Here is a 15,518-nt window from a genome sequence, read left to right as displayed (position 1 = left end):
GAAGGTGCATTTACGCTGGGTGTGCACGTTGCATGTAAGCATCGTAAGAAGAACTGTCTGCGTACGCACGCCTCCTGTGTGTGCACTGTGTACAGCCGTGTGTGAGGACGCGTGCACGCCCGTACGCGCTGTGTGAGGATTGTTGTGCACATTGCATGCACACGCTATGCGCGCGCGCCGCGTGAAAGCCGGTGCGCCGTGCGTGAGAACCGGTGCGCCTATCGCCCGTGCACGCCCTGCGTGCGCTGTGCGTGGAAGCGGTGCGCCTATTTGCGTGCGCTGTGCGTGGGAACCGGTTTGCTTATCGCACGTGCACGCCCTGCGCGCGCGCTGCGTGAGAACGCGTGCGCATGCGGACGCGCGCGGGTTCGGTGCGGCGCGGCGGGCTTGGCAGTGCGCCTGTGCGGCCGGCGCATCCCGATGGAGCGCGGCGGCGGCGGCTTCGGGACGGGATCCCGACCTGAGGGGACTGCTCGGGGAACCTCTCTCCCAGGGAAGATCGCAGAACCAGGCGCGGTGCGGACGTCTCAGCCTAACTACCGGCCTCAAGGTATTATCCCCAGAGTGTGGCGGGCGCCCGAGGGCTTCGGGTTCCTGTGGGGGGGCGGGCCCGGCGGCCCAGGGCAACGGTCCTCGAGCGTTGGGGGGAAGGGGCACGGCGCAGAGCTGAGATAAACGCCCTTTCCCCGGCCCGGGATCGTCCGGACGTGCATCCAAGGGCCGCACCGCTCTCTGTGCGACTGGCGGGGTTCTTTCTTGGGGCGACCTGGGTGAGTGGGTACACATGGGGGGGTGGCTTAGGGTGGGCGGCAGGTGTGTTTGGGATGGAGGTGCCTGAGGGGGTGCTGCGGGTGCAGTCCCCGTCCTCGAGGAGCAGCCGGCATGGGGGTCGTTAGGATAAACCGAGCAGGGTTCTGGGGTTGCCCCGGCCTCTGCGCGCGCCCTCTCTGCGTTCTGGGAAACGCGCGCGAGCGCCGCTGCAGCCCGCGGCGAAGGTGGCCCAGCTTCGCGCCTCTTGGCGTTTCCAGGGGGCAAAATCGGCGTGTCACTCATTGGCAGAGGCAGATTCGCCTGGGCGGCCAGGCGTCTGCCCCGGACCGGGTGCTCCTCCCGCCTGGATGCGCTCCCTGTCTTGGGTACGCTGCTCAGGTGGCCCGACCGCGGCCCCCTCTTGAGGCAGCGGGGCAAACGAGGCTCTCAGCCCTCGAGGCTGCCGATGCTGGGAGCCATGGAGGGCTGGTCCCTGGCTCCCAGAAGCCAGCGAGGCAGCGGGGGAGACTTTGAGGACATTTGGCAGGATTTTAGATAAGCAGGTCTGATGCTAACGTTCTGTAAAGTGGTTGCAGGTAATGCGGGGGTGTAAGCAGCATGGAAACCGATTTCATGCTGTTTTTCCTGACAACAACTTTTTTATTTTTAGTTAATAAGGCAGGCTATTTTTAAAACATTTTTTATTGCAGTCTAATATGCATTTAAAAAACAACACAAAACTATGATTCGATGAATTATCACATAGTGAAGATGGGAGTATTTTATATACGATGGGCCAAGAAAAGGAAAGAAATCAAGAGAAATGTTCTTAAAACATGCTTTTTCACTGGGGTTGGGGGGGGCGAGGGGTATTTTCTGACTGGGCCTTCAGTTGCATCATTCCTAGAAGGAGGAGATAGCGTAAATCATTTCCAGTTTGTATTTTTCATTATGCTTTTTTAAAGGCAGAATTCATTAACTGTCACAGGATAACGTTATAACTACCTTTGAAATGTGTGCTTTTGTTTTTATCCTTTTTGCTTGAAACACTCAAGCTGCATCTGCTAGGGAAGAACCTGGAAACTACCCACCAGAACGACCCTCCCTGGCAGAGGCGACCTTGTATAATAAAACATTGAAAAGGAGAGTTTGTTTCAGTTTGCATTTTTATTTAGTTGAGAGCTTAAATAATAGTTTGTTTCGATGTTTTGTTGTACTCATGAGAGGCGGGGAGGGGCAGTACGGTACGATTGGGCCTTCAGTGTATCCTGGATTTTATTTGAAGGAACTTAAGGGGTTTTTTTTTTTTTATGGAAACAATTAGGGGAAGGGGAGGAGGTACTTTTGCAGGGGAGATTCTTAATAAGTTCTGTTTGGAAACTATTGTAGAATCATTTAATGCACTCTTCTGATATTAAGATTAGCTTAAGAATATCTCCCTTCATTTGAAATTGGAAATATAGAAAAATATGTGTGAAGGTTTAAAATGTGAAATAAACACCTATGTGCATTAAGATTGGTATGGTAAAATTGGAATGTTCAATTTAGGTGCCAGGTGATACCACGATTTGTTCTTTGGGGGAGTTAGCAAGGCCAGGTACTTAAGTAAAGTCTCCTTAGAAAAATTATGATTTTGAGGTTTTATAATAATCTGTCCTGGATACTGATCATTCTTGGTTACCCAGGCCCTTAGCATTTGGGACCCATTCCTAATGAGACTTAACCTGCTTTTCTAGAGAGTCAACTATTGTTCCTAAGCTTGGGCTGGGTGCTGTGAAGGCTGCAAAATACAGAAAGACCTGAGATGTTTAGGCTGTCCAACAATTTTGTGTTGCACACTTAGGGGATATGAGTTGGCAAGTGGTTTTCCTGGGAACTGTGTAAAAGACAGCAAGGAAATACTGCTGGTGGTTTCCTCTAGAAACAGGTTCTTCCGATATTGAAATCCTGTGCATGTTCCCATTACCCCCTAGTGATGCCTTCTTTCTTTCCTTTTAATTACTTCTGAATAGAAATTACCAGATCTACTGTTCATTTTAGTGCTTGTCTGATACGCATAGTATAACAAATGAGCAAGTGCTTGTTTCAATCTGCTTAACAACCTTTAACCAGCAGATAGAATCACCAGATCTCAACCATAACATCGGACAGCATCACTGTCTCACAGTCCCTGTGTCCCCCTCAGACTGAAATACTCCCTTCTCCCATTTTTCCTTCAGGAATTCACTTCCTCTAGGTTCTCTCAGTCAGAATTAATGAACTTCCTCCTGTCTGTGCCTGCAGTACCTCCAGCCAAGCACTCTTCCTCTGCCTGTATTATATTAACCTTCATGCTCCTCTAGGCAGATGGTCATTGGGTGTCTACTGTATGCCGGACTCTGCTGGCCATTGCTGTTACTAAAGCTGAGTAGACTGAGGTCCAGACTGCCTGGGTATGAATGTCAGCACTCTCTTCTTACTGTGTAATTTTGGGGAAGTTATTTGACATCTGTGAGCTTCAGTTTTCTCCCGTTTAAAATGGGCTTTAGAAGCAGTTGTCAAGTATATCACACTTGCTGGATGCAGTGGCTCACACCTGTAATCCCAGCATTTTGGGAGGCTGAGGCAGGAGGATTGATTGAGCCTAGGAGTTTGAGACCAGCCTGGGCAACAAAGTGAGACCCTATCTCTAGAAAAAAAAAAAAAAAGAGTTGGGTGTAGTGGCACATGCCTGTAGTCCCAGCTACTCAGGAGACTGAACTGGGAGGATCACTTGAGCCCTGGAGGTTGAGGCTGCAATGAGCCATGATGGCCACTGCACACCAGCCTGGGCGAAAGAGTGAGACTGTTTCACACACACGTACACACACACACACACACACACACACACACACAAATAAGGGGGCTGGGGTTGCTGAAGAACAACACTGGGAGACAGAGTACTGTCTTGAGGATGAAGGAATTCATGTCTGTAAAGCAGGCCTGACACACAAGTGCTCAAGCTGATGCATTTCCTCTATTAGATCATTAGCTTGAGAGCAAGGCCTGGGTCCAGGTTATAGGCACCTCTCTCAGTGCTGCCTGGTGCAGAAGGTGACTGTGTGGTCATCCTACCCCTCCTTAGGGGTTTTGTGCACAGTAGGTCTGTGACCATTGTTTCCCGATCGCATCATGCTGGGAGCAGATACACTGGGTTGAGTGCTCATAAATCACTGATGAGTTGGATTAAAGAAATGTGTTGGGTCAGGCGCGGTGGCTCACACCTGTAATCCCAGCACTTTGGGAGGCCGAGGCGGGCGGATCACGAGGTCAGGAGATCGAGACCATCCTGGTTAACACGGTGAAACCCCGTCTCTACTAAAAATACAAAAAATTAGCCGGGCGTGGTGGCGGGCGCCTGTAGTCCCAGCTACTCGGGGGGGCTGAGGCAGGAGAATGGCGTGAACCTGGGAGGCAGAGCTTGCAGTGAGCCGAGATTGCGCCACTGCACTCCGGGCTGGGCGAAAGAGCGAGACCCCGTCTCAAAAAAAAAAAAAAAGAAATGTGTTGGTGGAGAAGTTTGAGATAATGGAACTGTAAAGCATGTTTCCTGAGGCCCATTGAGTTTTCCAGTGCATTCTACAGATAAATACTATTATTTAAAATATTTTTTTATTTTTTATTTTAATAACTTTCGGGGTACAAGTGGTTTTAGGTTACATGGATGAATTGTATAGTGGTGAAATCTCAGTTTTTTGTGTCCCAGTCACCTGAGTAGTATACATTATTTACTGAATTAAACTCCTTTGCCTCTTGTTCCCTAGGAAGGAGGGAATTGCTTTGCAGTAAGATGGCATTTCCTCATGTCCTTCCATCTGCATATCTTCATCCCCTGCCCTGGAGCATGAGAATATAGAGGTACAAACTGGAAGTTCAGGATAACCTCCCTCAGGGGTTCACAGTAGGGTGGGGGGGCCGGACATGGTGGCTCATGCCTGTAATCATAGCACTTTGATTTTGCTTTATTTTTCTTTCTTTCTTTCTTTCCTTTCTTTCTTTTTAGATGAAGTCTCACTCTGTTGTCTAGGCTGGAGTACAGTGGCACAATCTCAGCTCACTGCAACTTCTGCGCCACCATGCCCAGGATCCCAGCACTTTGGGAGGCCGAAGCAGGTGGATCACTTGAGGTCAGGAGTTTGAGACCAGTCTGGGGTGAAACCCTATTTCTACTAAAAATACAAACATTAGCCGGGCCTGGTGGCGCACACTTGTAATCCTAGCTACTTGGGAGGCTGAGGCATAGGATCGCTTGAACCCAGGAAGCGGAGGTTGCAGTGAGCTGACATCGTGCCACTGTACTCCAGCCTGGGTGACAGAGCGAGACTCTGTCTTGAAAGAAAAACAAAATAGGGTGGGGCCCGGTGATAGAGAGTAGATGGTTATTGGAGGCTGCGAAGGGTAGTGGGGGGTGGGAAGGAGGTGGGAATGGTTAATGGGTATAAAAAAATAGAATGAATTAATAAGGCCTGGTATTTGATGGCACAACAGGGTAATTGTAGTCAATAATAATTTAATTGTTCATTTAAAAATAACTAGTAGTATGATTGGATTGTTTGTAACGCAAAGGATAAATGCTTGAGGGGGATGGCTAACCCATTTTGCATGATATGATTATTTCACATTGCATGCCCGTACCAAAACATCTCATGTACCCCAGAAATATATGCACCTACTACCTACTATGTAGCCACAAAAATTAAAAATTGTAAAATAAGAAAAAAAGTAAGGTGGGCCCGAGTAGCAAAGGCATTGGGTCCCCAAGAAATCGGAGTTCTTCATCCTTTTTCAAAGTTGTGTTTAAAACCATTCTTGAGCGCTTTAATCCTAAAACTGTTCAGATCGCTGGGCGCGGTGGCTCACACCTGTAATCCCAGCACTTTGGGAGGCCGAGGCGGGTGGATCACGAGGTCAGAAGTTCAAGACCAGGCTGGGCAAGATGGTGAAACCCTGTCTCTACTAGAAATACAAAAATTAGCCAGGTATGGTGGCAGGCACCTGTAATCCCAGCTACTTGGGAGGCTGAGGCAGGGAATTGCTTGAACCCAGGAGGCGGAGGTTGCAGTGAGCGGAGATTGCGCCACTGCACTCCAGCCTGGGCGACAGAGTGAGACTCCCATCTAAAAAAAAAAAAAAGTGTTCAGATCAAGAAGAACAAGAGAACAAGTTGAGTTTGTGCCTCTAGAGTCTCTTTGGTAGTGGAGAGGACCATAAACTTCCTACAAAGTTGTATTTGGTTTGCGGCTCCTGGCTTTTTTTACTGATGGCAGCATAGGACTTGGACTTAGCAGGACCTTCAGGACAAACTGCTGAAAGTCTTTGTGATTTCTCTTCTGATATCCTAGCCATGGTGACATGGCTGCTCAAAGTCTGTCATTTCTAACCCTGCTTCTTCTCCAACATGAAAGGATGTTTTCCTCTCTTTCAGGTGCCCCATCTTCTACAGTGGCTAGTGTTTTAAAAGAGCACTTTGTCTTCTTGTAATTACACTGATTGACTTAAAAAACAGAAGGATTCACAAGGTTGATTTGGGCAGGCGAGAGATGGAGATTTCTGGGGGTTGTTGGTAAATATCCGGGTGGGTCTTGTTGAGAGGATTTAATGAGATATATTGGCTGGTGATACAATGATACTGCCTGGTTTTAGGGGGCTGTTCATGTGCTAAGTTGGCTCAGGCGGCAGTTCCAGGATCTGAAAACTGCCCATGGCCCTGCCCTCCGGCCCCTTTTTGAAAGGAATTTCACCAGAAGAAGGAAGAGGGGGTAGTAGAGGGCAGCTGCCCTTAGGGAGGGAGTGTCCACTGTCCACCTCACATCTGAGTCGGCCACATTTAAATATGGAGTTTACCGTCTTGGCATCTGAGGCTCTGGGTCTGACTAGGCCTTGGGATCCCGCCTCATCTGCCTCTGAGGTCAGTCTGAATGCAAGCCCCGATCTGCTTTTCGGTTGGGAAGCATTTGTTTTCCTCTTGCCTAGGAACTTTTTCTGTTTTTAAAAGCCTTGTGACTAGCAGAGTTTGGGTTGTCATTTAAGTGAAGGGAAAACAGGTATGAGTGAGCCACATGCATGCAAAGCATTTGAGGGAACAGCAATTATGCCAAATGCCTGAGATCCTTGGAATGACAGGGTCTGTCCCCAGGGCTCCTAGCTTCTGACCAGTGCTGGGTTCCTTCACCACCTAAAAAGACTTGGCTTTTCCTCTCAGTGCCAAATAGGTTGGTGCCTTGCAGCCCCCAGGCAACCCTTTGGAATGTTCCTTGCTCCTTTGTCATCTCACCCTCTTCATCCCTCCCACCCTCTGTGTTTCTGTAATAACAGCTTTATGGCCGGTCGTGGTGGTTCACACCTGTAATCCTAGCACTTCAGGAGGCTGAGGCCCACAGATCGCTTGCGCTCAGGAGTTCAAGACCAGCCTGGGCAACATGGCAAAACCCTGTCTTCACAAAGAATACAAAAAATTAGCTGGGTGTGGTGGCACGTACCTATAGTCCCAACTACTTTAGGGACTGAGGGGGGAAGATTGCTTGAGCCCATGAGGTTGAGGCTGCAGTGAACTGAGATTGTGCCACTGCACTCCAGCCTGGGTGACAAAGTGAGAGCCTGACTCAAAAATAAAAATAAACAGCTTTATCATCTCTATAAAATTCATATGCCATGTATTCCACCCATTTAAAGTGCACAATTCGATGTTTTTTAGTATATTCACAGAGTTGTGCAGCCATCACCACAATCAATTTTAGAACATATTCACCACCCCACAAAGAATCCCCATACTCATTAACATTCTTCATTCCCCCTGGCCTCACAACCACCGATCTGTCTATATAGAGTCCTCGAGACTTCTGCCGGGACAGTCTTCAGCCTTTGGTGCTGACACGCGTTGCAATTGCCTGGAAGTCTGTGGGTGGGTCTTCATGCATTAGAGGTTTAGAAACCAGTATTCTGCATACTCTGTCCTTCAGGTCCAAGGCGCGCTTTTACCCTGAAGCCTTGCCTTTTCACGTCCTGTACATTCCCACTCTGCAGGGCCTGCAAAGCACTCAGAACCCGAATGTAACGTACACAGCAGTCTGCAGTTATATACTGCACATGTTCATTTTAGCTTCCCAGACAGTAATGGCCGCTAATTGTTGAGCACTTATGTGCCAAGTATCAGTATAAGCACTTACACATTATTTTACTTTCATCCTCACAATCACTTTATATTCTTTTTGTCATTTCAGAGACGTTTCAGTTATTTATTATTGTGTAACAAACCACTCCAAAACTTATTTCTCATAGTTCTGGGGGTTGCCTGGGCTTACTGGAGAAGTTCTGCTGCTCCATTTGGGGTCACCTGGAGGCCCTCATGCTGGTACAGTCTGCTGGTCTGCGGGGAGCTCAGTTGGACTTGAAATGTCCAAGATGGTCTCTCATTGTCCAGGTACCTGATCACAGGTAGTCTGTCCTGGACTTGCTAACAGCATGGCTGCTGTGCTTTGAATGGGGAAGCAGAAGTTGCCAGTTCTCTTAAGGCCTGCACTTAGAAGTCCCAGAATGTCATTTTTGCTGCGTTCAGTAGTAGCAAGTCCCAAGGCCAGCCTAGATTCAAGGGGAAACGAAATAGACTCCACCTCTTAATGTGAGGACAGCATGCACCTACTGGGAAATGAGAAATTGTTAGTGTCCCTTTTGGGGAATATCTACTGTAATAGGTAAGTACAGTCGTTCCTTGGTGTCCATGGGGGATTTGTTCCATCACCTCTCAAGGACACCAAAAATCAAGGATGCCCAAGTCCCTGATGCAAAATGGTATAGTATTTGCATGTAACCTATGCATATCCTCCCTTATACTTTTTTTTTTTTTTTGAGACAGAGTCTCACTTTGTCATCCAGGCTGGAGTGCAGTGGCACGATCTCAGCTCACTGCAGCCTTGACGTCCCAGGTTCAAGCAATCCTCCCACCTCAGCCCTTCCAAGGAGCTGGGACTATAGGCGTATACCTCTATGTCTGGCTCATTTTTGTTTTGGTTTTGGTTTTTTTGAGACAAAGTCTTGCTCTGTCACCCAGGCTGGAGTGCAGTGGTGCGATCTCTGCTCTCTGCAACCTCTGCTTCCTGGGTTCAAGCGATTCTCCTGCCTCAGCCTCCCAAGTAGTTGGGACTACAGGCGTGCACCACCATGCCCGGCTAATTTTTGTATTTTTAGTAAAGATGGGGTTTTACCATGTTGGCCAGGCTGGTCTCGAACTCCTGACCTTGTGATCCACCTGCCTTGGCCTCCCAGAGTGCTGGGATTACAGGCGTGAGCCACCACGACTGGCCCAGAGCTGAGAATTTTTAACCTCCCGTGCCACTGTGCCTCCACGGATGGATAATAAACTCCTTTCGTGCATGAGCTGTGTCTCGCACATCTGCTCTACCCCTCTGAGGATCTAGCTCAGTACTATCTAGCCACATCTTACAAAGATCTTGTATGCCTTTTACTTAGTACACAGTTGTTTTTCTCCCCAAAGGCGTTGGGGATCTCATTTCTTAGAATTACAGCAAAAATGTTACTAAAATGCTTAGAGGAAGAGAAGTTCCATTTAATGGAATTTCCTAGTTTACCAGGAATGAACCCCCCATCCTCTCTGTGCCCACAATTATTGTTAAGGATCTGAAGATACCCTTAATTGGCTTCCTGCCTTTGGACACTGTGTTGGGTACGATTGAGGTTCTTGCTGTAACTCTGGTCATTAGAAGGACCCTGGAAGATTCTCTGATACTCTAGGATAGTGTGTCTCAAACTAAGTCTGGTAAAGGAGTAGTTTTTTTTTTTTTTTGTAAATTTCCAATCTGCTGTTGACCAATATCTTGGTAAAACACAGTAAAGAAAAATACATGAAAGACATGGAAAATACAAGTCCCAATTTTTAAATATCAGGTTAGATTAATATTAGATTTAAAGAGCTCATTAAGTAACAAAATACTCTGTCCAGTTGCTGTAAATGTTCTAAATGCATGCCCTCGGTGGGGTGCAGTGCCTCATACCTGTAATCCCAGCACTTTGGGAGGCTAAGGCAGGCAGGTGACTTGAGGTCAGGAGTTCAAGACCAGCCTGGGCAATATGGCGAAACCCCGCCTCTACCAAAAATACAAAAATTAGCCAGATGCGGTGGTGCGTACCTGTAGTCCCAGCTACGCGGGAAGCAGCAGCACGAGAATCGCTTGAACCAGGGAGGTGGAGGTTGCAGTGAGCTGAGATGGCGCCACTGCACTCCAGCCTAGGTGACAGAGTGAGACTCTGTCTCAAAAAAATAAAAATAAAAAAGAAGCATGCTCTCAATTTATGCCTTTATTCTTTATTGCAGACTGATAATGAATAATAAAGAGATTGTGCTCCCTCCCCACAGCCCATCAGGGTTAGGCTGCTCAGGGTTTCCTGAAGAAAAAACAAACAAACAAACAAACAAAAAAACGTAAAAAAGAGAGACTGGCACCTGTCCACAGGACACACTTTGAATAGCTCTGCTCTGGGCCAGTATTTCCCAAAGGGTATGGTACATAAGAGGGTTTTAGATTGCATGTGGACAGACTTATCTTTTTAACTTTAGGTTAATAGTTCTGTTGATTCTTCAATTTGTTTTAAAACTACAACTAGTACATCGCATTACAGTTTCTGAATATTTTCGGAATGAGTAAAAAGTGAAAAAAATACAAAAACTAAGCGAAAATAAGTCAATTTAAAGAAAAAGACTATCCACTGGGCCTGGCGTCTAGGAAAAAAATTTTAAAAAGAGAAAGACCAAATAATAGAAGTCAGTGCTGGCTAATACAAACAGAATGCTAGCCACATATGTAATCTTAATTTTTCTAGTAGACACATTAAGAAAAAGAAAAAAGAAACAGGTGAAATTAATATAATACAACTTACTTAGTCAAGTATATTCCAAAATATTATCTTTCAGCATGTAATTAATTAATTAATTTTAGGGGGGGCAGGAAACAGAGTCTCTCTCTATCCCCCAGGCTAGAGTGCAGTGGCGTGATCTTGGCTCACTGCAACCTCTACCTCCCCGGTTCAAACGGTTCTTATGCCTTAGCCTCCCAAGTAGCTGGGATTATAGGCACATGCCACCACGCTTAGCTAATTTTTATATTTTTAGTAGAGACAGGGTTTCACCAGGTTGTCCAGGCTGGTCTTGAACTCCTGACCTCAAGTGATCTGCCTGCCTTGGCCTCCCAAAGTGCTGGGATTACAGGTTTGAGCCACCACGCCCAGCCCCTTCATCCTCTTATATACCAAGTTCTCTCCCTTAACCACACTTTGCTTCCCCAAAGTAGGTAAAATTTGGCAAAACAACCAACCAACCCTGGCTTCCCCTGTGTGAAACCAGGTCCCTCACAATCCTCTCCAAGGATGAGCATTCCTTCTGTCTCTGCTCAAAGAACCAGACAGCACATGAGATTTCATCATTTTCCCCACCGCCCTCTGCTGAGGGCTACCCCGAGCCCACCGCCCTTGCCGTCATTACTAAACCTCCAAAGTTCATCAGCTCTGTGTGCAGTCCTTTTTTTTTTTCTTTGTAGAGGCAGGGTTTCACTCTGTTGCCCAGGTTGGAGTGCAGTGCTGCCATCACAGCTCACTGCAGCCCCAACCTCTCAGGCTCAAGTGATCCTCCCACCTCAGCTCCCAAGTAGCCAGGACCACAGGTGAGTGCCCCCATGCCCGGATCATTTTTGAATTTTTGTTTTTAAATAGAGACAGGTCTCATGCTGGGATTACAGGCACGAGCCACCTCACCTAGCCTCAGCATGTAATTAATATTAAACATTATTAATTAGATATCTGACATTCTTTTCTTGGCAGCAAGTCTTTGAAATTCCGTGTGTATTTTACACTTCTAGTGTGTCTCCATTTGGACTGTTTGCGTTTCACGTGCTCAATAGCCAACTGTGGCTAGTGGCTACCGTATTGGACTGCACTGACCTAGAGCATTTCCATCACACAGGGAGTTTTGTGGTCTACACTGAGTCTCATGGTGACTAAGTATTCAGTGTGATGACTATGCTGTCAAGTATGGCGTGAAGCACAGTATGTGTGCTGTGGTAGTGAGTCCAGCTTGGATCTATTCTGCATGGATGTAGAGGAAACGGAAACACACTTTGATAAAATGGGCTCCCCCATATCAGGCAAAGCAGGCCCGGATTCCCCAGGCTTTCGAAGGGATACCCTGATTTTGCTTTCCGCAGCCTGGGTGAAGGGAGTGCACCGAGGCTGTGACTAGTGGGTCCTCACACAGATTATTGTCTTGGGGACCTGATAGACTGTGGAAAGGGGATGGACTTGGCTTTATGAGAATTATTAAGCTGTCATCGAGGAAAATTGCTAAGGTTTGAATGTCCATTCCAAAACTCATGTCAAAATTGCCATTGTGATGGCGTTAAGAGATGGCACCTTTAAGAAGTGAGTAGGCCATGGGGCTCTGCCCTCATGAATGGATTATTGTTGAGAGTGTATTCGGTTTGGCCCCCATTTGCTCTCTCTGTATCATGGGCTTGTTTGCCCTTTTGCCATGTTTTGATGCAGGAAGAAGGCCCTCACCAGATGCCAAGCAGATGCTGACATCACCAGCATCCAGAATTGTGAGCCAAGTAAATTTCTGTTTAAGTTACCCAGTCTGTGGTATTCTGTTATAGCCACTGAAAACAGACTAAGACAGAAAGCATGGTATTGAAAAAACATGGAACCATAACTGTGGGAGGAGAGAGCTGTATTAGCCAGCTTAGGATCTCCTGGGTTTGGTGTTGGGGTCGGGGTCAGGAATCCCTGCTGCTAGGTAGGGTCTGCTGAGTCGGGATTCAGTGGGCTCTGTGAGGTTGGATCTGGTCATCTCCCCCAGCTGGTGGCATGTCTTCCTAGTGCCTTGTCCACAGAAGCCACTTGCTGATTCTGACCAACAGATACTGATTGACTGATAGGACAGATGCCCTTAACTCTGGGAACCACACCGTTAAACAGGGAAGTTCCAGTGTATCTGGGCTGGTTCTGCCTCCATCTTTCTAGGTTTGATGTGAAAGAGCTGCCATTAGTTACAGATGGCCTTAGTGGACTGATTACCCAGCACCTGCTTCAGGGCCTGCAGGATGAGCCCCTTCCCAGACCAGCTTATCTCCTTCCTGAGCAGTTGGCCTATCTTCAACGTTGGACACTGATTCCTTCAGAGTTGACTCTTGCTTTAGCAGCTCAACCAGTGTGGTACTCTGGTTGCTATGGTAGATGTATGGGATTAACTCCCTTTTCAGCTCCATTTTTTATCCCTACCCTTGTTTTTCTCTTTCTCTCCTACTTTCTGTATTTATTTCTACTGTATTTTATATAAGCAATCTTAATCTTTTCTGGAAGGAGGGAGGGAGGGCAGGAAATGACTTCGCAGCTGGAGTCTCACCAGGCACCTGCAGCCCTTTATTAAGCAGTGCTCTATGTCCCTGTTTCAGAACAACACCTTAATATGTGCTATTAACTTGAAGTAACTGTCTGAATCATAAACTGGGCAAAACCAAATTCTCCTGCCGTGCTTATTCTTAAAAACAGCCCCCCATGGGGTTCCTGTATGTTCTCTTCCTTCAGTACCTAGTGCATTTTCAGCACTACACTTACCAGAGGGAAAGTGTATTGTTCATGGGGATAGCATCAACTCTTAGCAAGTTTTGCTCTTTTCTACCCTATTAATTGTATTTGTTTAGTTTTCTTGATCACCAGTCAGGGGTGACAATGGGTGGTAAAATACTGTGACAGCCTTCAGTGGAAGCTTTCCTTGCACCTGGGTAATTTTTCCCCCAGTGGAGATATGTGCTATGAATAAAATTTAGCATTGATCATTTTCATTAGCTAGATAATCAGTATTTTTAAGCAGTTGTAGTTATGTCTACAGACCAAAAGCTCTTTTAAAAAAATCACTAATTCTAGGCCAGGCGTGGTGGCTCATGCCTGTAATCCCAGCGCTTTGGGAGGCTGAGAGGGGTGGATCACCTGAGGTCAGGAGTTCGAGACCAGCCTGGCCAACATGGCGAAACCCCCTCTCTACTAAAAGTACAAAAATTAGCTGGGTGTGGTGGCGCACGCCTGTAATCCCAGCCACTCGGGAGGCTGAGGCAGGAGAATCGCTTGAACCTGGGAGGCGGAGGTTGCAGTGAGCTGAGATTGTGCCACTGCACTCCAGCTTGGGCTACATAGCGAGACTCTGTCTCAAAAAAATAATAAACTAAAAATTAAAAATTATGCATTTTAATTGCCATTTTCTTACTGCAAAACATGTTCCTGCTCTCCCTTTTTCCTCTCCTCACCTGCCTAAATTTCCACTTCACTTGATTTTACTTTTGTCAGTCACAAATTTTTTTCTGAAGAGTAATTGCTTCTTATTAATAGTCCATTGAGCTCCACATATCCCTAATCTTCTGGGATGAGATTAACCCTTTTTATAGAAGAACAATTAAGTGAGGAAAATGGACTGTTTCACTATATCCTGTTCAACTTTAATTTCTCTTAGTTGTTTTAGTTTCTCTGTTTCAACCAAGAGGCCCAAGGGTTCTCAGTGCCTTTCTACTGGGGAGTGTTGAATGTCCTTTGTGGTACATAGTTTTATCTTTACTGCTTAAAAATCAAAAGGATTATTTACACTTTGGCATGTAAAGATTATATCAGAGCAAATGGCTCTTAATTCAAGCAGAGATAAGACACGCAAGGTACAACACTGTCCAATAGAACTTTCTGTGATGTTGGAAATGTTCTAGGTCAGAACTGTTCCATATGATGGCCACTAGCCACATGTGGCTGTTGAGCACTGAGGAACTGAGTTTTTAATTATTTCTAAATTAAAAAAAATTAAATTTATATCAGCACATATAGTAGTAGCTTCTGTATTGGACTGTACAATTAACTAGATGTTGACTAACCTCGACAGATTAGGATCAGGAATGAGGAATGAGTTTCAGATCTCAGACAAGTTACTTCAAACCCACCTACTCTTGGTTTCTCCTGTACAGGCTTTGATATTTGGTACTTGTCATTCAACCACTCTCAGATGCTGGTAGGCCACCAAGAACAGAACCAGCAGTTAGCTCCTTGACACTGTATCAGGTCTGTAGGACAATGATCGAACTGGTAGACAAGACTTGTTCCTGGCTCCGTGGTGGCCCTGGAGTGCCCACAGTCAGCCAGTCTTCTCTGTCCTGTCTCAACTTTTCAACTTGGCACAACTGAAGAGTACAAACTGGAGCCAGGGTCTTTAGTTTCACAACTTGGTTGGAGAAACCAGATTGACTTACAAGCCATTACCAAACCATTAGATAAAACCAGTAGCTAGCTATGCAGGATTTGGGTGAGCTGTGGGCAGAGCTTTTCCAGCAAAAGGTTGGCAGGGACCTCAACCACACCCTAGGCCAGAGAACCCCGTGGCAGGAAGTGAGGTTGGTGGGGGCATTGGATGCCTTTGCTGAGTTAATCGTGTTCCCTATTCTCTAGCAAGTACTCAGTAAAATGGGTAAGTCTCAGCTCTTTCATTCTAGCTTGCTCCTTACAAACTGTGGCCTCAGACATTGGCCCCTAGAACTCAGTTGCTTATCTGTACAATGAGATTGTACACAAGTTGATCTTACTGGTGCGTTCCAACTCTGTGATGCTGTGATCCTCCACAGCTGGCCTAGGAAGCAGAGGGAAGCGTATGGCTGCTATCTACCCTTCTTGTTAGTGGGATCACCAGCCACATAGCTTAGAATGACCGCACCCCCCCC

At 46.6% G+C, this 15,518-nt stretch overlaps 1 protein-coding gene across 7 annotated transcripts in view; it reads left to right on the top strand.

The window, feature by feature from the left end:
* The first annotated feature begins 355 nt into the window (after positions 1 to 355).
* The window catches only part of MAP7D2 (MAP7 domain containing 2), a 119,352-nt gene continuing 104,189 nt past the window's right edge, over positions 356 to 15,518 (top strand). For 5 of the 7 annotated variants that reach the window (XM_058441541.1, XM_058441540.1, XM_032756664.2 and 2 more), the window contains exon 1: positions 356 to 550. In XM_058441541.1, coding sequence (XP_058297524.1) covers positions 421 to 550 — 130 coding nt within the window. In that variant the 5' untranslated portion in view covers positions 356 to 420. The remainder of the gene's footprint in view (positions 551 to 15,518) is intronic. The other 2 variants (XM_032756666.2, XM_032756665.2) reach the window with 1 other exon arrangement.

Source organism: Hylobates moloch, unplaced genomic scaffold (genome assembly GCF_009828535.3).
Source record: "Hylobates moloch isolate HMO894 unplaced genomic scaffold, HMol_V3 SCAFFOLD_7, whole genome shotgun sequence".
Taxonomy (NCBI): domain Eukaryota; kingdom Metazoa; phylum Chordata; class Mammalia; order Primates; family Hylobatidae; genus Hylobates; species Hylobates moloch.
This window is presented reverse-complemented; position numbering and strand designations above follow the sequence as displayed.